Source organism: Schistocerca americana, chromosome X (assembly GCF_021461395.2).
Source record: "Schistocerca americana isolate TAMUIC-IGC-003095 chromosome X, iqSchAmer2.1, whole genome shotgun sequence".
NCBI lineage: Eukaryota > Metazoa > Arthropoda > Insecta > Orthoptera > Acrididae > Schistocerca > Schistocerca americana.
Window position 1 is genome coordinate 119,093,396 of NC_060130.1, and position 22,497 is coordinate 119,115,892.

Sequence of the window (22,497 nt, forward strand, 5' to 3'; positions counted from 1 at the left end):
AAGTTCAGATCAGTTTGTTGCTAGGATGTGTAAGATGTTGCCCTTATGAGTTGATTCTCTAACTATACGCTCAAAGTAATTTTCAGACAAGACATTCAGATGAATCTTACACAAATCCTCATGTCTGGTACCAGTTTTTATTGCAAGACTTGTTCTATAGCTGGCAGATTGAAGTTCCCCTATTACAGTTGCATGATCAGCATATGTACTCTGTTGCCAAAGTAGCTGCTTCGTTTGTGTGGTGCACACCTGTCCTATTGAGGGACCCTACAATATGGAGTTCCAGAAATTTGCATCCAAGATTGACTTAGAATCATCTGAGCCTTTCTTTGGTTTAGGATTCCTGCTTGTCTCCAAACCAGAGGATTGCTATTGATTCTGGATACAGTGCCAAAAATAGTAAGCTGTGTTTGTACCCTGTTTGTGAAGCTTCACTACTCCAGCCAGCCACCTAAAGGAACTGTGGATAGTCACAGAATCCATGAGGCAAGCTCCAGTCATGCCAAAAAGGGCTAAGATTTTCAGCCATTTGCACCCATTGTATTCAATAGCTGCCCACATCATCTTGGATGAGACCACCTGACAAATGTCTGAATGCACACTGATAACCTTCTGTACCCTGAGGAGCTCCATTATCTGTCTGACATTAGAGCTCCCAGTAACCAGCACACCCACCCTTGTGGTTGTCTGGACTTGACAGAAAAATTGGCCAATGGTCGAATGGACAAGGCATCCCGTGCTGGTTCAGTTTTATCAACATCGGGCAGCATATTGTACCTGATAAGGCATAAGGAGGCAGCCGTGTACCCATTTTGCACTTTCACCCTTCGACAAGAGATAAACAACAACAACAACAACAAGGTTTCCAGAGCATTCCACCAGATCAAAGATGTTACAGCTTTTGCCACTGGTGGGTCCTACATATCTGCAGTTTAGAGCAGCAGTCTGAAGCTTGTCAGTCATGGCGAATGCAGCTTACAGCTATTTCTGGACGGCAGGCAATTCTCCTTGTGTCAACACACAACCACCACTGTCCCTATCCATATCCTACTGTGTAAAAGGTATAAAACACATGAAAGAATATACTAACAAAATCAGTTGGAGACTGATTTGCAATGCACACAAAATATAAACAAGAAAAATAAAAAATAGCATTAAAGTCTTTTCTACAAAGTTCTCGCTCTACAGTAAAGATTGCACAATGTGCAAACTCTCAAAACAAAATAAATAACACTACCTAGAACAGTTGTATAAACAGCTGCTGTTCCCATGGAGGTAGGTCACGCAAATGCTAATGCTAAAAAAAAAATTCAAATGTACTTAGAAATAGCCTATTTTGACTAACAGTCAACTCAAATAAAAACACAGATATTATTCATTTCTTCAGAGAAGTATCTATTATAAACAGTGGTTACTACATACAAGGTAACTGCTGCTGCTGCTGCAGCTGGAGCTTTGTTTTACCTGCAAGAAATTGTAATCATTGTCAGATCTCTGTTGTTTTTTTTTGTTTTTGTTTTTTTTTGTTTTTTTTTTTTAAAGAAAACTGTTCACACTTGGATGAGAACTGTTCACACATGGGTGCTATTCATACAGAAAGAAAAAAAACTGGAACAGAAGTCAGAATTCATTATCAGATGCCATAATAATCCTAAAAGCGTGCACTCAATACAATAAAAGACAGTGAATCTCAATACTCTTGCTTGATTTGCAGGAAAAATAGTTCAAGACATATAAAAATACAAAATCTTTAATATTATTACTCTTAATTGTGTTAAATTATACCGGGTGATCAAAAAGTCAGTATAAATTTGAAAACTTAATAAACCACAGAATAATGTAGATAGAGAGGTAAAAATTGACACACATGCTTGGAATGACATGAGGTTTTATTAGGAAAAAAAAAAAGTATTGCTTGACACGTGAAAGATCTCTTGCGTGCGTCGTTTGGTGACGATCGTGCGCTCAGCCGCCACTTTCGTCACGCTTGGCCTCCCAGGTTCCCAGACCCCAGACAGAGAGATTATTGGCTTTGGGGTTACCTGAAGTCGCAAGTGTATCGTGATCGACCGACATCTCTAGGGATGCTGAAAGACAACATCCGACGCCAATGACTCACCATAACTCCGGACATGCTTTACAGTGCTGTTCACAACATTATTCCTCGACTACAGCTATTGTTGAGGAATGATGGTGGACATATTGAGCATTTCCTGTAAAGAATGTCATCTATGCTTTGTCTTACTTTGTTATGCAAATTATTGCCATTCTGATCAGACGAAACGCCTTCTGTCGGACATTTTTTGAACTTTTGTATTTTTTTTTTTTTTTTTTTTTTTGGTTCTAATGAAAACCCATGTCTTTCCAAGCATGTGTGTCAATTTGTACCTCTCTATCTACATTATTCCTTGATTTATTCAGTTTTCAAATTTATACTGACTTTTTGATCACCAGGTACATCTATATAGCAGATTATATGCATTAGTATATGTAAATTATGTTCAATAATACCTACATGAATTACTGTACTAGTCACAGACAATCATTACCTATGCATCATGTGTATTTCCTATAAGTAGCTTTGCATCTGGCTCTGAGTACCAACCCAATTTGTACTTATTCGTAGCAGATTGCAGCAGCCAGATTGTTGGGTATGGGAAAACACACTGTTGACCGTAAGTGTGTTAGTGTGTTACCTTCCTGTTTCGGGTAACTTCTGTACCCTCATCCACTGCTCTACCACCACTACAATTTCTCCCAAATTACCTAATTACCACGTTCTTTTTTTAAAATTTGTCTTTCATGAATTTCTTCAACACATTTATGTGTTTATTTTAGGTAGACACAGACTCTGATCATCATGGAGGCGAGATTGTTGCTGAAGTCCTCAAAGCACATGGAGTTAAATACATTTTTACTCTGGTGGGAGGTCACATTTCACCTATACTTGTTGGTGCTGAGAAACTGGGCATCAGAATAGTGGATACAAGACATGAGGTAAGGAATTAGAATATTCTTAACATAAAGTGACTCTGGATCTTGTCAATATTGATACATATTTGCTGCGCTGTAGTAATTTGTGGATGAACCTTGTGCTCTTACCATGTTCGTATAATTCTAAGATTTACACACTATTTTAAAATTTATGTTTGGCATTGTACAAGCTGTATGAAAAAGATTTGGTTTAAAAATTGGGTTATCACTTAACAAAATTTCTAAAGAAGTACTTAATTAGTGCACTATTTTTAAACCATTTCTTGATGCCCGGGCATCATATGTATGATTGTTAGAAGTAGAAGATGGCAAGCTATTCTTATTTTGTGTACACATATGGCTAGTCTGAGCAGTCTAACAATAACAATATTGTGTATAGTATTGTAGTAACCATTATGTAAGTGAGCTACACTTTGTGATGACAGATACTGATTTATAGCCATAAGAACCATTGTTAATAATAAACATGCCAGTAAGGTGCACTTATAAAACATTTAAATATTTGTTACTTCTGTTTATCAGTTTTTGTAGGTGCTCGGTATAAAGCACAGAGCACATACGCAGTTCCAGCGTCGTACAAGAAAGGAGAAGTTGTTCCTTCTACATCTCTCCCCTCCCCACAGAAACCTACATGGTAGGCAGAATTCACTGCCTCTGCTCCCTGCATCCCACTGAGTTAGTTACTAAGAAAAAGTACATAAATAATATCACACAATTCTTTATCCACAAATATTTGCTAAATATCAGTGCTACAATTTGTTTTTGAATTATTGTATATTTGTCATATTTTGCTTTAATCTTTTGTTAATAGGTGTAAGGCTGGGGTACAATGGAATCTTTCATAATATTAAGAAATAATTATCTCTTACATTACATACATGTTTGGTTAATGCAGGCATCAGCTGTCTTCGCTGCAGACGCAGTTGCGAGGCTATCACAGACAGTTGGAGTTGTTGCTGTAACTGCTGGACCGGGCTTAACAAATACTGTGACTGCTATTAAGAATGCTCAGCTGGCTGAATCTCCAGTTCTTCTGTTAGGTAAAATCTGCAGCAGAGTATTATCTCTAACAACAGAGAAAGTGTTAATATCAATGTGAAATGACCCAAAATTATTTTGTAACAAGTGTGCTTAAATTTGTAAAGTAACTTTCATACTGTGGCCATGAAATCACTTACTTTAAAATTGTGAGATGGAATTTCTGGTCAGTATTTAATTTCAGGAGGCAAAGTATCAGTGCTGTCAATAAAAATACATGACACTGTCCCAGCTTTTGAAACTAATATTTCGTTCCTCATGGAAGGGAGGAAGGATAGGTAGGGGAGGGTTTAAAAGATATGTCAGGTTACTCAGGCACCTAAAGCAGGCAGGATTGTGCAGTGTATTTTAATGTGAGCCTATCACCAGTAAAGGAAGAGGGTTGAAGACAAAGGGGTGGTGAGATTTAGGAAATGGGGAGAGTTAGGGAAAAGTTGCCAGAGCCCCAGGTCAGGGTAGAAGAATCTTTACCTCTCATCTCATTCAGTAAGTCTCCCCTGACCTATAGTTCTGGGTGACTTTCCCATAACTCCCCATTTCGTAAACCTTGCCAGTCCTTCTGCTTCATCCCTCTTCCTTTCCCTTCAATCTTTATACCAGAAGAAGGAGCAATGACTCCAAAAGCTTGCACACTTCCATTACTTTTAATGTGTTTCCTCCTGCTGCCATTAGATGATTAGAGTTTTTTTATCTGTCCAGTTGTATTATATTTTCAAAAATAAGTTACTTTGTTTCTCGACACTCTGTGAACAAAATTCTCTGTTGAATGTGTCAAATAACTGTGATCCTTCCTGTGCAATGAACATAAAACACAATATAAGGTTCTCCATTTCTACTGTGTATGCAGTGTGGTAACAGTTTATTGTGGCATTAAAAATATATTAAGTGGCCGCAGTTGAGCAACAATAAGTGTTTCCCTATCTTTCCACGAGGTAATAAATATATCCCTTTTACATAAAGGTGCAAAGAAGGAAAACACTTTTTTCAAGGTTCTGCTCTCAGAATTGTAAGTTTTATTTTGCTTTGATGTAATATATGCAAAAAACTTCTTTTTTAGAAGCTGTAATTCAAAATTAGCTTTACCATAAATAGTAACCACATTGATTGTTTTAGTACCTTCAAGTTGAAAAGTCCTACTCAGAAGAATTCTGACTTACAGTACAGTTTCTTTAGTGGATTGTTCACCTATTTCTAAACAGGTATTCTGTCAACAAATTTTTATTGATGCAAAATGTCATATACTTGTTGTCAGTTGCTAGATATGACATAACATCACAATGAACAAAATCTTCTCAATTTTCAGACTATGTTATTTCATATATAGCACTTGAGCTTTCAGTGGCTATTTGTGCCATGGTCATCAGAAGTAAAGACAACTGACCGCCAGGACTAGCAAGGTTTTCTGCTTATATAAGCAGGATTGCAACATCTTGCACCAATCATAGAGGGCTGAAGTGATGCATGTGTGGAAGACATGTTGGGCAGCTCGTAGCAGCCCTGGCCCACTGCAGGACTGAGCGACATCAGGTGGCACAAGTGTTTGGCACCACATTTGAAACTGCCGCTCCCACCTCCCTGCAAGTGTAACTCATCCACCTTTGCTGTCTTTAGATATCCACAGCCAGCCTCTGTGCCCTACTCAGTGGTCTGGTCTGAGTTAAAACTGTTGCTGTTTATTCTAATCTCGACCACCTCCTTTATAATGGAATCCCAATATTTTTACACATGAACCAAGACTCTCAACTTTTCAAATTGTACTTTGTGTCTGCTTTCCAGGCATTGCTGAGCTATGGCTGATTTATCAAGCTCTCTTTGTTTATCATGTTGCTTGTGCTCAGTACAACTGCAGCTGTACAAATTGTTCACCATATATAGATGCTGCCACATTCGCAAGGGACACCATACATGAGGTGCATGGAGAGCTATATCATCTTTAACAGGGTGCACCATATTTCTTATCTTATATCTTGGGGGTGGTCTGGAATACTGGTCTCAGTCCATGTCCCTGCAGCACACATCCTAATCTGCTGCTCATTGCCCTACAGTATTTAAGGAAAGCAGCAAGCACAACCTCTTCTGCTGGCTCACAAGGTGTCTTTTGTCAGTGGCACCTAAAGTGTCTGCAATGTCTCCCTTACCATAACCATTCTTTCTGAACATGCATCACAAATTCTGCAGTTTGGACTGTAGGTGGCCATTGTCAGACATAATCTTTGCTCTGTGTGCTTGTGTGTTCAAGACTGCTGTTTTGTGTACAGGGTAGTGAAAACTTTTGACATTCAAGTATCAATCAGTGTGTGTTGGTTTCCTGTACATTAATGCCCAAGCTTGCCTTCCATTCAACTAAAATGACCAAGAATGGTAGCTTGCCATCCTTCTCCATTATGTGATGGATGAACTGCTGCAGTGCATTTTCACTGTCAGGCCATGTCGTGACAGTGTCATCAGTGTAACTGTAGGAAGCAAGATGGGCACAACATTGAAGAGTTCAGAGCCTGCTCCTCAAACTGCTGTATGAAGAAATTCATGTCTGCTGGAGACAGTGATGTACCTATTGTTGTGCCTTCCATCATCTAATAATATTTGTCATGGTACAAGCAGTATGTAGTCATCAGAAGATGATGGAACAACTTGATGATTCTGGATGGCAGCTGTCCTGAATCAAAATATCCAGTGTGTTTGTACTGCCCCTCATAAAAAGTGACACCACATCCAGTCTACCATTATATCGTTTTGGCGTATTTTTATTTTCTTGAGCCTGTCAGCTAATATCTGTGGGTTTACAACCTAGTGTTCACAATGTCCCAATTTGAGTGCTAATAACCCTGCCAAATGTTTTTCCAGCCTGTAAGTGAGTGAACTGATTGCATTAACAGTGGGCCTAAGAGGGACATTTTCCTTGTGTATCTTGGCAATCCATAAAGCCTAGGATGTCTAGTGGCGCAAGCCATTATTTTCTTCGACACTTCATCTGGTAATCCACAGTCCTTTAATAACTTCCCTGTCTTTTAGGCAATGGCCTGTGTCGGATCATGACTAAACTAATGGTATGTATCATCTTCTAATAAATGTAGCACATTCAGATGGTAGTCTTCAGTGTTCAGAACGACTGTGGCATTTCCTTTGTCAGCTGGCAAGACCACCATGTCCTTGCTCTCATGTAGTAAGTGTAAGCCATGTCACACGAGAGATGCTGAATGCACTGTTCTATTCCAATAACCATATCCAATATTGGCAGACATCACAGGACTGGAGAGAAATTAAGGCATCTTCTTAGCACTACCATAGAGTTGTGATCCAGCTCTTGGTTGGAGAGGTTGGCAACAGTTCTATGGCCCTTATCATTCTCCATATCAGTTCCTCTGTGAGTTAAGCAGTCAGTCAATGTTACATTGCTTAGACGTTACATTGCTTAGACGGTGTCTTGCGCAAACTTGCACATTGTTGTGCAGCCATGGCCATGTCCACCCACTCCCAGACAAATGGCAACAAGGTTGATGACAAAAATTGATGACAATCAAATAGTTTTCTGGCATTAAGCTAAAGCACATACCTTGTCTGCTGTCTCACTGAGGCATGACTAGTGCTCTTCAGAATTATGTCCACTGCAACAACTCAAATTTGTTGCTTGACTACAGCAAAGTGAAGAATTACCCCCTTGTCTTGGCAGTTTTGTAAATTCACAAGATGTAATATATTTTCCCGCAGTTTTCTAACAGTCTCACACTGTGTGTCGTGTCCTCATCATAGAGGATATATGTGTGTCCTTGGAGTCTTTCACAGCATCATACCTGAAACAAAAGCTTCTCTATTTTTAAGCCATGTCATTCTGAATAAAACACTCAAGCTTTCAGTAGTTATCTTTGCCAGTGTAATCAGAGGTAAAAACCACTGTATATGGGGCAAGCATGGTTCTACACTTATGTAGGCATGATTGCAGCATTTGGCACAAATCAGAGGGAGCTAACGTTATTTGAGCATGGAAGGTGAATTAGGCAGATCATAGCAGCTCCAGCTCACCACAGGACTAGGTGATGTGAGGGACCAGCACCATGTTTGAAACTGTTGCTCCCTCCTCCCAACAAGTGCTGATACTTGAAAGCCAGTAGTTTTCACCATTCTGTACACAAGAAAGCTCCTGAACACGTTAGCACACAGAGCATAGATTATTTTTGATGACGACTACCTACAGTCTGAAATGCAGCATCTGAGATGTGTGTTCAGAGAGAATGGTTATAGCAAGAGAGACATTGCAAATAATTTGAGGTGCTACCAATGCAGGATGCCTTGTGAATTGGCAGAAGAGACCAAGCCAACTGCTTGCCTGTGATACTGTAGGGCAACAAGCAGCAAGTTAGGACATGTGCTGCAGACACGAACCGAGACCAGTGTTCTGGTCCATCCCCCAGATGTGAGATAAGAGAGATGTTGTGGTTGTTAAAGATGACATAGTTGTTCATGTGCCTGGTGTGTATGGTGTCCCTTGAAAATGCGGTGGCATCTGTTCAGGTCAAACAATTGTGGAGCATTGTACTGAGCACATTCAGTATACTAAGTGAAGGGAGCTTGACAAGTCAGCCGTAGCTGAGCATTGCATGGAAATGAGACTCAAAATACAATTTGAAAATATGAAATTTTGCCTCGAGCATCAACGTATTGGGATTTCGTTATAAAGGAGGTGGCCAAAATTAGAATAAACAGCAACAACTTTAGCAGAGACCAGGAGTACACAATTAGTAGCACATATGGGCAGGCTTTGGATGTTGAAAGACACCAAATGCAGATGCTTGTAGGGGAGAGCAGCAGTTTCAGATATGGTGGTGGCTCCTCACATCACCTGACACTGCTCAGTCCAGTGGTGGGCCCAACTCATCTTCCATGTTTGCATCGCTTTGGGCCTCTCTGGTTGGTGCCAGTTGCTGCAGTCATGTGTATATAATTGAAAAAGCCAGGCCTGGCAGTCAGTTTTACTCATGATGATGATGGTGGAGGTAGCTATTGAAAGCTGGAGTGTTTTATTCGAAATAATGTGGCTTGAAAACTGAGAAGATTTTATACAGGTGTGATGCTGTAAAAGACTATGAGGCCACTTCATCACTTGCAGATAGTTCATACCCATAGTGTGATGTTACCCTAGTGTCTATACAAGAAGCAAAAGTGTTCTTATAGTTCCTTGCATCAGCTAGTTTTGCCTTGATATCTCTGATGCTTCTGCCGTCATGCTACCTAGGTCCTCACACTGTTTTTATTTGTTTGTAACACGTAAGTATTTTGTTGCCAGACTACTACTACCATTTCACTGTGCCTTTTTTGGAACAATGTAGCCTAATGGAAGGATAGGCCAAAAACTGAAGATTCTCAGCTGTATAAGCTCTCATATTCTGGAATCATTGGGTGGAGAAAGAAAGTACTGAATTTTTGAAATTACTTTGATTCAACAGTGAGCAATGTAATTGAAATGTGCAGAATCTTGATAAATATTGTGGTTTAAATATGATAAATGTGAAGTTGTTTCTTCTTTCTTTGTTCTCCAAATCAACTGAAATCTTGATCAACTTTGGGACACTTGTGCTCTGTGATTGAATTAAAAATTAGAAAATCAGTGCTCTTACCAAGTGGAATTTATGTCAAAGACAGTGAAATTGATGTCTATGACAATTAATGTCAAAGGACTTAAAACATTCTTGAGTTTCAAACCTTAGAGTTCATATACAAGCCCAGATGCTGCTCGGAGTAATATTGATGTTGTCACTTTGCTATCTCCATACAGGGTCATGTTTCTGATCTGTATCTGCCATTTCAATTTGGAGTTTGTTATAGCAGCCACCCATGTGTTACTTAGCTGTATGCCAGTATCCTGTTACAGTGTTATTACATATTTTAATTTTGATACAACACTTTCCAAGGTGTTAGTTGCTCTTTTTAAAATGTTTCCTCAAATGTAATTTTGTGGCTATTTTGTTCTGGACAAACCAGTTTTCTGAAGTAGCAGAGGTAGGAATGCATTCCATGTTGATTGTGTTCTTGTTTGGTAGCCTGCCATCTTTTGACAACATTGACAAGGAATTTTGTAGATGGCAGATGTATGAGGGCCAATGTTATCTTTCAGAGGCAGCTAAAAGGTGAATATGTTATTACATTTCTTCAGCACTTAGCGTATACGAGGGCAGTTCAATAAGTAATGCAACACATTTTTTTTCTCGGCCAATTTTGGTTGAAAAAACCGGAAATTTCTTGTAGAATATTTTCAAACATTCCCGCTTCGTCTCGTATAGTTTCATTGACTTCCGACAGGTGGCAGCGCTGTACGGAGCTGTTAAAATGGCGTCTGTAACGGATGTGCGTTGCAAACAACGGGCAGTGATCGAGTTTCTTTTGGCGGAAAACCAGGGCATCTCAGATATTCATAGGCGCTTGCAGAATGTCTACGGTGATCTGGCAGTGGACAAAAGCATGGTGAGTCGTTGGGCAAAGCGTGTGTCATCATCGTCGCAAGGTCAAGCAAGACTGTCAGATCTCCCGCGTGCGGGCCGGCCGTGCACACCTGTGACTCCTGCAATGGCGGAGCGTGCGAACACACCCGTTCGAGATGATCGACGGATCACCATCAAACAACTCAGTGCTCAACTTGACATCTCTGTTGGTAGTGCTGTCACAATTGTTCACCAGTTGGGATATCCAACGGTTTGTTCCCGCTGGGTCCCTCGTTGTCTAACCGAACACCATAAAGAGCAAAGGAGAACCATCTGTGCGGAATTGCTTGCTCGTCATGTGGCTGAGGGTGACAATTTCTTGTCAAAGATTGTTACAGGCGATGAAACATGGGTTCATCACTTCGAACCTGAAACAAAACGGTAATCAATGGAGTGGCGCCACACCCACTCCCCTACCAAGAAAAAGTTTAAAGCCATACCCTCAGCCGGTAAAGTCATGGTTACAGTCTTCTGGGACGCTGAAGGGGTTATTCTGTTCGATGTCCTTCCCCATGGTCAAACAATCAACTCTGATGTGTATTGTGCTACTCTTCAGAAAGTGAAGAAACGACTTCAGCGTGTTCGTAGGCACAAAAATCTGAACGAACTTCTCCTTCTTCATGACAACGCAAGACCTCACACAAGTCTTCGCACCCGAGAGGAGCTCACAAAACTTCAGTGGACTGTTCTTCCTCATGCACCCTACAGCCCCGATCTCGCACCGTCGGATTTCCATATGTTTGGCCCAATGAAGGACGCAATCCGTGGGAGGCACTACGCGGATGATGAAGAAGTTATTGATGCAGTACGACGTTGGCTCCGACATCGACCAGTGGAATGGTACCGTGCAGGCATACAAGCCCTCATTTCAAGGTGGCGTAAGGCCGTAGCATTGAATGGAGATTACGTTGGAAAAATAGTGTTGTGTAGCTGAAAGATTGGGGAATAACCTGGTGTATTTCAATGCTGAATAAAACAACCCCTGTTTCAGAAAAAAAATGTGTTGCATTACTTATTGAACTGCCCTCGTATTTCCCATTATTGTATCTTAAAATGGTAGCTATATTTACCACTACATGACCTCTGTGATATTCAGATGTGAAACTCTGTCTCTAATGCCCTCATCTTAACAAAGTCTGAAGTTTGTTGTGAGCAGGTTTTAAAAATATCTGGTTGGGGGTCAGGCTTTTGGTGTGTCAGATTGAATTTATTATGTGCCATGGTCTTTTCAGTACAAAAGAATATGTGCAAGGTAGTGGTGACTGTGGCTATTTATGTATTTGGTGTGTCTAGATTGTCTTTGAAGTGACAGGGAGCTGGTAGGGTGAGTGGTAAGGTGCTAGGCCAATAAAAGAATATAAAATTTTAACAAAAATTTATTAACATTAAGAGTGACAGAATAAACAAATAGTAAAACTTAATGTGGAAGCTCCAATGGTTCTTGAGAAAGTGCCATGCAAGGCAGAATAAATAAATATTCTCCACTGAGAAAGTAATTTAGAAAGACAGGTGGTTACTGTTCTTTTAGCAGCACACACAAATACAAGCTTAATAACAACATGAACCACTCATGGCAATATTTCAATAAACATAGTATTCCAAAATTTTGAAAATGACCGAGGCCTTCTGGCAAATGAAAAAATAATGATTAAAAAAATTACAACCAATGGCCAATTATAAGTTTTTAGGAATTGGGATGCCTCAAAATTTTACTTAACATACACAGGATCTCAGACTGGAATATAGGCGAGGCCCATGTAGGATAAGAAAGGAAGACAGAATTTACCAACAACAGCCAGGTGCAGGTTAGAGACTGAAAACCATCTCACGATAGTACTACTAAAGATTTATTTTAGTGTTTTTAACCAAAAGGAACTGCAATCAGCAGCCATTTACAAGTAGGCTTAGAACAAGCACCTTAGAGCAATAATAAGCAAAAATGTAGTAGCAAATATATACCACTAATGGGACCTTACAAAATAGATAATTAAGTAAAATGCCTTGTGGCACCAAAGTAATAAATCAGGTAAGATGCCATGTGACAACAAGATTTTTAAAAATAAAAGACACTCTTGATAATTAATAACAAAAGGGTTAGCAGTTAATGTGGAATGACCAGGAATGGAAACAGAAAATCCTTAAATTAACTTTCGCCCACAGGGGCAGCAAAGTGAGGCAGAACAATAGATAACAACAGAAAATGGTGAATGTATCACAAAGGGTCAAGCTCACCATAAATGTGGCTCAGTCATTCAAAATTGCAATAGAGGCACACAGATTTGACTTGCTGGCCAGCTGCTTTAATAAAAGGAGACAGATGCCTTTATTAGCCACGACATTCAGAAATTAAAATGGTAAATCTTTGTTTTGAATTAGCTGTAAATTGAGGTGCTTGATAGTAGGCACATAGGACTACACAACGAGGCCCCCTTCTGGGCTTGTTTACCATGTATGTCCAACAACATTAACAACAACAACAACAAAATAATAATAATAATAATAATAATAATAATATCATCCTCCGTTGTTAAATTTGTTCATTCGTCTGTTTTGGCTGTGTGTGTGTAGATTGGTATCAGTTTTTGCGCTCTCTCATGGAGATTCTTCACTACTTACCTTCCCAGACCGTTCTTTTGTGTAGAGAAATTGTATAGCAAAATTCTGTGTTATGTCTTGGAGAAGTCTCTGAAATGAGACCTCTAATAATAACATCCCAATTTTGGCATAATACTTAGTGTGTTCTCTGTGGTTAACTCACCATTAACCAGCATGACAAGATATGAGCAGGTTGGCTTGTAAGAGAATCGCACAGTCATGTACTTCGAGCCATATAGAGTAATCTGGTGGTAATTCTGAAATACACCAAATAAAACACCAAAATTTTATTTGTAGTTGAAAGCCAATACCAGCTATATTGGAAAACCGATCCACCTCATAATAATATGGCCATCTGCCACTTTCCTGCAATCTCTCTAGATGAATTGCTATTGGCACTTGAATTGCTGTTGGAATATTTATTTTAGAACTATAGTGTCATTACACATAAAAAACACAAAACTTGGCAGCTCATTCTTCTATGTAGGACAAACATAGCAGTAGCACAGCAATTTATTTCACCATTTTACTCTTCAGTTCATTATGTCACAGTACATAGTGGCTCAATTAAGTTAACATACAACAGATCGCTAAATTATACCATTACATGGAAATACTCAGTAAACTGTGTATTGTATTGATAAAAACTGGGAATACATCATGAAGACATTAAGTAGTTGCTTGTTAGATATTCCTTCCCCTCTATCATGTTGACTAGTTTCAGCATCCTTTGTAGTTTACAATTTTCCCATATCCAAGAGAGCACTTCATATGAATATTCCTCCAGTGCCTGTATAACTCATACCAAAATGGTTTATACCTGGTCATATAGTCACTCTTTGCTCCTCTGCATTAGGACTTTAGCTGTTATTTATATAAAATATACACCATCGTCAGCCCATTTTTGGAAAGCGAATGAAACGTGTGTGTGTGTGTGTGTGTGTGTGTGTGTGTGTGTGTGTGTGACAAGTGCGTAAATGACTAGTAGTTAAAGATCAGCTTACTGTATAATTTGTTAGCCATACACATACTGTTTTCAACATGAAACTATATCATGACTTGACCTGAATTCTCATTTATTTCAGGAGGAGCTTCTGCAGGACTCTTAAAAGGACGAGGGGCTCTGCAGGATATTGATCAGATGTCATTGTTTACCCCACTTTGCAAATTTTGTGCTGCAGTTTCAGCAGTTCGTGACATTGCTCCAACTCTAAGGCAGGCATTAAAAGAGGCACAGTCAGGAACCCCAGGTACTGCATGAAATATGAAATGAAACTGAGTCACATTAGCTACCATCTGTTACGGCTGTGAAGTTATTTTTCTGACATTTTGTTCTCAGTTGTAAATTATGCATATACTACTTTATGCTGTAAAAGCCATACTGCAAGAGAAAAGAAATCATATGTTCAGGATATAATTTACCACTGAGCTTACAGCAACATACAATGGCTGCTACTGTCTTAAGTTTACAAAATAAAAATGATTGCCCTCAAAAGCTTAATGGAAAGAACAAGCAAAGAAAATCTGGTATGATGAAAGGTGGATATGTGACTGGAACTCTGAGTTAGAAGAGAGGCAACAGATAAAGGGAAAAACGAAATGCAGACTTTTTCTGTTACCTCCTCCTAACACTATATTTTCTGTTTTTAGTTTCAGCTCATTAAGAAGGAAATTTTTGTTATAATGTCTTGGAATTTAAAACCTTCCAACTTGGTTTTCCACGTATAATATACTTTTTTCTCTAACGTAATTTGTTGCTTCTGTTTATTCACTTTGTTGCCTGTAAATTGGTAAAACATTACTATAAGTACATAAAACTGGTCTTGGAGACATTTGTTTTTGTTGAAAGAATGAAAATGGATAAAATCCACAGTTATGAAACTATTGAAAGTTTCCCATTACTTATTATTTTGGGGAATATTTATGCCAGAACTACTTCACAGAAATGGAGGAACATGTGCTAAGGATGGCCTGTGTGAGTGCAGTATGGAGTGAAAGGTGAGGGGAATGAAGCAGGTGACTGGCTGCAGCCAAGAATAAAATGTAGGCCTCATAAGACTATAGCACACATACATAGAAAACCAACTCGAGATGGGAACATATTAGGTATCTTGGCTGCAAACAGACCTGATCATTTTGAGGAAGTTAATCCGGAAGAAGGTATTAGCGATCATAATGTCGTCGTGGCTTCTATGTCAGTGGAAGATGCAAATAAAATAAAATAAAATAAAATAAAATAAAATAAATAAATAAAAATAAAAACAGCGTAGAGTTTTCTTGTTTGGGAAAGCAAGTAAAAGTGTCATTAATCAATATCTTCATAGTCAGCTCCAAGCATTCACTATGGGACACAAAGATACTGAGCATCTTTGGTTGGAATTTAAAGGTATTGTCCACCACATGCTAGAGAAATATGTACTTAGCAAAAATATAGGGGAGGGAAAGGATCCACCTTGGTTCAACAAACATATTAGGAAGTTGCTGAGAAAGCAGAGAATTTTGCACAGTCATTTTAAACGTAGTCACTGCCCCGCTGACAAACAGAAATTATGCAAAATGAAAGCATCTGTCAAAAGGTCAATGGGAGATTCTTTTAACAAAATTGAAAGCAATATTTTATCTGCAGATTCTAAAAATAGCCCCAAAAAATGTTGGTCATATATAAAATCTATGAACGCTACAAATAATTCAATACATTCTCTTGCTGACAGTATGGGTAATGTAACAGATGATGATAAACAGAAGGCCAAAATTCTAACCATAGCTTTCAAAAACTCATTTATGGTAGAGGACTGCAGCACCATTCCTCCTTTCAATTATTGAACAAACACGAGGGTGGCTGACATAGTGTTTAGCATATCTGGGATTGTAAAACAGTTAAGATCCTTAGATGCGAGGAAGGCATCTGGCCCAGACAGTATCCCCGTAATATTTTATGTTGACTATGCTACGCCAGCGCTGGTGGCCAAGCGGTTCTAGGCACTTCAGTCTGGAACCGCGCGACTTCTACAGTCGCAGGTTCGAATCCTGCCTCGGGCATGGATGTGTGTGATGTCCTTAGGTTAGTTAGGTTTAAGTAGTTCGAAGTTCTAGGGGACTGATGACCTCAGCTGTTAAGTCCCATAGTGCTCAGAGCCATTTGAACCATTTGACTATGCTACAAATATAGCACCATTCTTACCCATCATCTGTCAGAGATCATTGTAACAGCGGAAAGTTCCATGGGACTGGAAGAAGGCCTAGCTCATAGCAATCTATAAAAAGGGTAGACAATCAGATGCACATAATTACCAGCCAATTTCACTGACATCGATTTGTTCTAGAATCATGGAACATGTTTTGCATTCAGACATAATGACCTTTCTAGACTCTGAGAAGCTCATCTGCAGAAACCATCTCAGTTTTGGGAAACAGCAGTCATGCAAGACACAGCTGGCCCTCTTTGTACATGATATACAACAGGCTCTAGATACCGGCTCCCAGGTTGATGCCATATACCTAAACTTTTGAAAGGCATTCAACTTAGTTCCCCACTGTTGCTTGCTCAAAAAAATGCAGCTGTACGGTCTATCCAATATATGGTTGGATAGAAAGTTTTCTAACAGGCAGTGAGCAGTATGTCGTCCTGAATGGGGAGACTTCAACACAAACAAGCATAACATCAGGTGTGTCCCAGGGCAGTGTAATAGGTCTGCTGCTTTTTACGATTTACATAAACGATCTGGTTGACGGTATTGACAGCGGCATTAGACTGTTTGCCAATGATGCTGTAGTCCACAAGAAAGTAGTATGACACGAAAGATGTGAACAAATCAATTAGGATTTGCAGAAAATAAATGGGTGGTGTAATGACTGGCAGTTATCTCTCAATATTAGTAAGTGTAACCTACTGTGTATAACGAAGTGAAAATGCCCATTAATGTATGAGTACAAAATAAATGCTCAGTCTTTGGAAGCGGTAACATCGATCAAGTATCTGGGTTTGACTATTTGAAATAATCTCAAATGGAACAATCAGATTACGCAAGTAATGGGTAAGGCAAACTTTAGATTGCAGTTTATTGGTAGAATTCTGAAGCAATGTAGTCCTTCAACAAAGGAAATTGCTTATAATACATTAGTTCGTCCAGTCTTAGAGTATTGTTCGTCTGTATGGGACCCTTACAAGTTGGATCTGATTCAAGAGACTGAGAAGGTCCAAAGAAGAGTGGCAAGATTCGTGACTGATACATTTAGCCATCGCGAGAGTGTTACAGATCTCATAGAAAGTTTGAAGTGGGACACACTTGCAGTTAGATGACGTGCTATATGTAAGGGGTTGCTCACTAAATTTCAAAATCCGATCTTCCCTGAGGATGTAGAGCATATATTAGTACCACCAACTTTCAAATCTCGCAATGATCACCATTCATAGATAAGGGAAATTAGAGTTTTTCCCCCGCGCGAGCCGCGAGTGGAACAGAGGGGGAGGGGGGGGGGGGGGTGTATATGGTATATGACTTTGGCACAAATAGTGCCCTCCTCCACACACCACTTGGTATCTAGCAGAGTATATATGTATATGTAGAAGAAATGCTTTAGCCACAAAGAATAAGGAGACATCTGACAGTAAAAATAATAACTGGGAGTACTCAGTAGATTTTACTATAATTGTATGCTATAAAGTTTGTTGGATTCCACAGTGAATTGCAAATATCTAATGTGACATTTTAAACATTTTCGTGCAAATTTTTGTGTGACACAAATGCTTATACACTTATGAGCCAAGACATTATGACTACTTGCTTAATAGCTTGTTTGTCCATCTTTGGAATGAAATACATCACTGATTCTGCATATCAGCTCTGTGGCATTAGATGTCTACACACAGGTCATGTAATTTTCATAAGTAATGAGCCACTGATTTGCGTACGCGATGATGGTGCCTGATAGTGACCAAGATTGGTTCCATAGCATTTATATCATGCGTGATAGTGTTACGGAGATGTTTAGCAAACTCAAGTGGCAGACTCTCCAAGAGAAGTGCTCTGCATCCCAGTGTAGCTTGCTGTCCAGGTTTTGAGGGGGTGCGTTTCTGGATGAGGTATCGAATATATTGCTTCCCACTACTTGTACCTCCCAAGGAGATCATGAATGTAAAATTAGAGAGATTCAAGTGCGCACAGAGGCTTTCTGGCAGTCGTTCTTCCTGCGAACCGTACGCGACTGGAACAGGAAAGGGAGGTAATGACAGTGGCACGTAATGTGCCCTCTGCCACACACCGTTGGGTGGCTTGCGGAGTATAAACATAGATGAGATGTAGAAATTTGCTCACTGAAACATCAACATAAGTTTACAATGGTGCTCCTCAAACCACTGTAGCATGCTTCTGGCTCCAAGACCTGAACAATTATACTGCTGAAAGTGACGTCACTGTCAGGGAAGACGTCAAGCATGAAGGGTGGAGGTGGTTCGCAGCTGTCAGTGTCTCTTCGATTACTACCACAGGTCCCATGCAAGGGCAGGAGAATGTCTCCCATAGCACAATAATATGACTCCCACCAGTCTGTGTCCATGGTGCACTGCACATTTTGAGCCACTGTTCACCTCAATGGCGATGTTTGTGGAGACAATCAGTGACCTAGTGTAGCTAAAATGTGATTCACCCTAAAAGCCCACATGTTTCCACTGATGAACAGTCAAATCCCGATGGTCCCATTCCCACTGCATCATAATTGACAATGTTACTGGGTCAGCATGTGAACACGAAGGGGTGGTCTGTTACAGAGCTCCATGTTCAACAATGAATGGTGTGCTCTGAAACACTTGTGCATGCACCAGCATTGTGCTCTTTCAGCAATCTATCCTGCCTTACAGAGCAGACAAGTCTCTGGACACCATGTCCTGTGAAGAGTACTAGATGTCCAACCGTTTAGCGTCTAGTGGTAGTTCTACTGTCCTTCTATCTCATTCCATAGATGCTCGCAACTGTAGTATGTGAACATTCGACCAGCTTCACCATTTTCAAGATACTCATTAGCAGACTCTGCGTAATAATAGTCTACCCTTTGTCAAAGTTACTTATCTCAATGGATTTCCCAATTTGCAGCCCATATCTTCACTAGGCTGATCCTCCGTCCGTGTCTGCCCCAATTACACACTTTTGTTACCATGTCACATGCCCCCAATACCACCAGGCAGTGTCCAAAGTTGCTGTGGGCAGTAGTTATAATGTTTTGGCTTATTAGTTTACCTATACACAAGGGGGTTACATTGTAGCAGCATACATATGTTTATGTCCAAATGCTGTTTTTGATGCTATTTTGGATTCAAATTTTTTGTAGAAACTATATCTAGGAATTAAATGGAGAACTATTCACAAGAATAGCATGTGACAAATGTAATAGAAAGAGATCATACCTATGTGATACTCAAGACAAAATGTAGAATTACACTAAGAGCCAAAGAAACTGATGCAACTGCATAATATGTAGGGCCCCTGCCAGCACACAGAAGTGCCACAACAAGATGTGGCATGGACTCAACTAATGTCTGAAGTAGTGCTGTAGGGAACTGACACCATGACACCTATAGGGCTGTCCATAAATCCATAAGAGTACGAGGGGTGGAGATCTCTTCTGAACAGCATATTGCAAGGCATCCCAGATATGCTCAATAATGTTCATGTCTGCAGAGTTTGGTGACCAGCAGAAGTATTTAAACTCAGAAGAATGTTTCTGGAACCACTCTGTAGCAATTCTGGACATGTGGGATGTTGCATTGTCCTGCTAGAATTGCCCAAGTCTGTCAGAATGCATAATGGACATGAATGAATGCAGGTGATCAGACAGGATGCTTATGTACATATCACCTGTCAGAGTCATATAGACATATCAGGGGTCCAATATCACTCCAACTGCACCAGCCCCACACCACTACAGAGCCTCCATCAGCTTGAACAGTCCTCTGCTGACATGCAGGGTCCATGGATTCATGAGTTTGTCTCCATACCCGTACACGTCGACAGTCCAATGTCAGCGTTGACTAGTCCAGGTGAGGTGTAAAGCTTTATGTCTTGCAGTCATCAAGGGTACACAAGTGGGCCTTCAGCTCTGAAAGCCCATATCGATGATGTTTCCTTGAATGGTTTGCATGCTGACACTTGTTGATGGCCCAGCATTGAAATCTCCAGCAATTTGTGGAAGGGTTGCACTTCTGTCATGTTGAACGATTCTCTTCAGTTGTCATTGGTCCCGTTCTTGCAGGATCTTTTTCTGGTCACAGCGATGTCAGAGGTTTGATGTTTTACCAGATTCCTGATATTCACAGTACACTCATGAAATGGTTGTAGGGGAAAATCTCCACTTGTGTGCTGATTATAACACCACATTTAAACTCAGTTAAATCTTGATAATCTGTCATTGTAGTAGCTGTAACTGATCTAACAACTGCGCCAGACGCTTGTTGCCTTATATAGATGTTGCCAACCACAGTGCCGTAATCTGCCTGTTTACGTATCTGTATTTGAATACGCTTGCCTATACCAGTTTCTTTGGTGCTTCAGTGATGATAAAAAGCATAAAAAGAGACATGTACAAAACAGACTGTGGATAAATAGAATTACACAGGTGGCTTTCCTTGTGAGCAAGGAGTTATTTTTTACATTCTGAATGCTGAAGGCAGTTCAGTACTGATATCTTATTTTTCTGCTTGTATGTCTTTCTTCCATATAGCAGTTGTTCCTGTATTAACAGAAGCCAAGTAGACATTCCGTTCACCTTACAGTGTGTAAATAAATGATTCAGTTATATGGAACATGCTTGTTTCACATGGAAATAAACAAAACAGTCAAAGACACACAGTCCCTTCTGATGTGTCACACAACTGATTTTCTTTGATGGGGAATTGAGATTGATGTATTATGGGTTCGGTGTGTCTCTTGTTGCTCTGAAAAGTATGTTCATTTTGAGTAAAGTTGATAAGCTTTTGAGTTACATTTTATATGATCCTGTTTTGTTAATTACTGTTTGTTGATCAAATTATTGTACAAGTTTAAACTTCCAGGTGGTGATGTGTGTATTACTCTCATCTGTTGCATTTTTCCCATTTCTTGTTGAATGAGAGAAATTGACTGATGCATATTATTTGCAGGTCCTGTTTTTGTGGAACTTCCTGTGGATGTGCTATATCCATACAAACTTGTTAAGAAAGAAGTTGCATCAGGTACAAAACCAGGGAATATATTGGCAAAGGCTATCAACTGGTATGTGACTTCATCACTCAGACTAAATTGATGCATGAAATACTATGTCTTCATAGCTGAATAAGTTTGATTTTTGCTTCAGTAGTCTAGCTGCCATTTGTACAATGTACTAAATTGCTGATTTAGAATGGTTTTTAAAACCAGTGAACTTTTTACTATGTTTTGAACAAGTTATTTGTGTCCAGAATGAATTGCCACTCTGCAGCAGAGGATTCATGGATTTGAAACTTCCTGCCAGATTAAAACTGTGTGCCGGATAGGGACTGGAACCTGGGACCTTTGCCTTTCAGGGCAAGTGCATGACTCACAACATGCCCTCACAGCTCTACTTCCAGCAGTACCTCATCTCCTACCTTTGTCTGTCAGGAAGTTTCAAATCAGTGACACTCTGCTGCAGAGTGAAAGCTAATTTTGGAAACACTCCCCCAGGCTATGGCTAAGCCATGTATCCACAATATCCTTTCTTCCAGGAGTGCTATACTCCAATTAAAATTACTCTCTGATTGAGAGATGGTAGTAGTGGGGAACAATGTAACAAATTATCTAAAGAATTGGAGAAAATTGTATGGTGTGAACACAACTGAATTATTGATAACCGACAGACCACTAATGGATGCACAGCAGTTATATCTAAATCACTTTCACTATCATCTGTGTAATCAGTAGAACTGCTGTCAGAATTAAGTGAAGGAAGTTGTTCCATGTTATTATCGACTACAAATTCATTCTCCCATGCTTTCGTCATTTCTTCCTTCACGTGCCTTGCAAAATTATGCCAATCTGGTGATGAGGTGTGGTTCATAACATAATATGTCAATCTTTCTACTTCTGTCAGCATACATTTTTGTTGTTCCTTGCCACATAACCCGTAACTTGAGCCCACAAGAGTTCACTGGAATTGAAATGGCATTGATGTGATGGATAGTTCATCAAAACATGTAGAGGTAAATGTGCTTTATTCTGAGCCATGAAATTCTCTCTTTCTACAGACATCTGACATGTGAATGTTTTCCTGTTGTAGCCAGTTAACTGTATTGTTTTCTGGAAGTTACTGTAGGCACCTTATAAACAATAGTCAAATGAAATGAGATGTTGTCCATAACTATTACTGAAGATGTGAATATGTTTTTGATGGCTCTTTGATATCAACAAGA

General features: G+C 39.7%; 1 protein-coding gene across 1 annotated transcript in view; it reads left to right on the forward strand.

Moving 5' to 3' along the window:
- The window catches only part of LOC124555513 (2-hydroxyacyl-CoA lyase 2-like), a 97,398-nt gene that overhangs the window by 24,497 nt on the left and 50,404 nt on the right, over positions 1–22,497 (forward strand). Inside the window, exons 2-5 of the mRNA XM_047129459.1 lie at positions 2,839–2,997; positions 3,890–4,034; positions 14,186–14,350; positions 21,232–21,343. Coding sequence (XP_046985415.1) covers positions 2,839–2,997; positions 3,890–4,034; positions 14,186–14,350; positions 21,232–21,343 — 581 coding nt within the window. The remainder of the gene's footprint in view (positions 1–2,838; positions 2,998–3,889; positions 4,035–14,185; positions 14,351–21,231; positions 21,344–22,497) is intronic.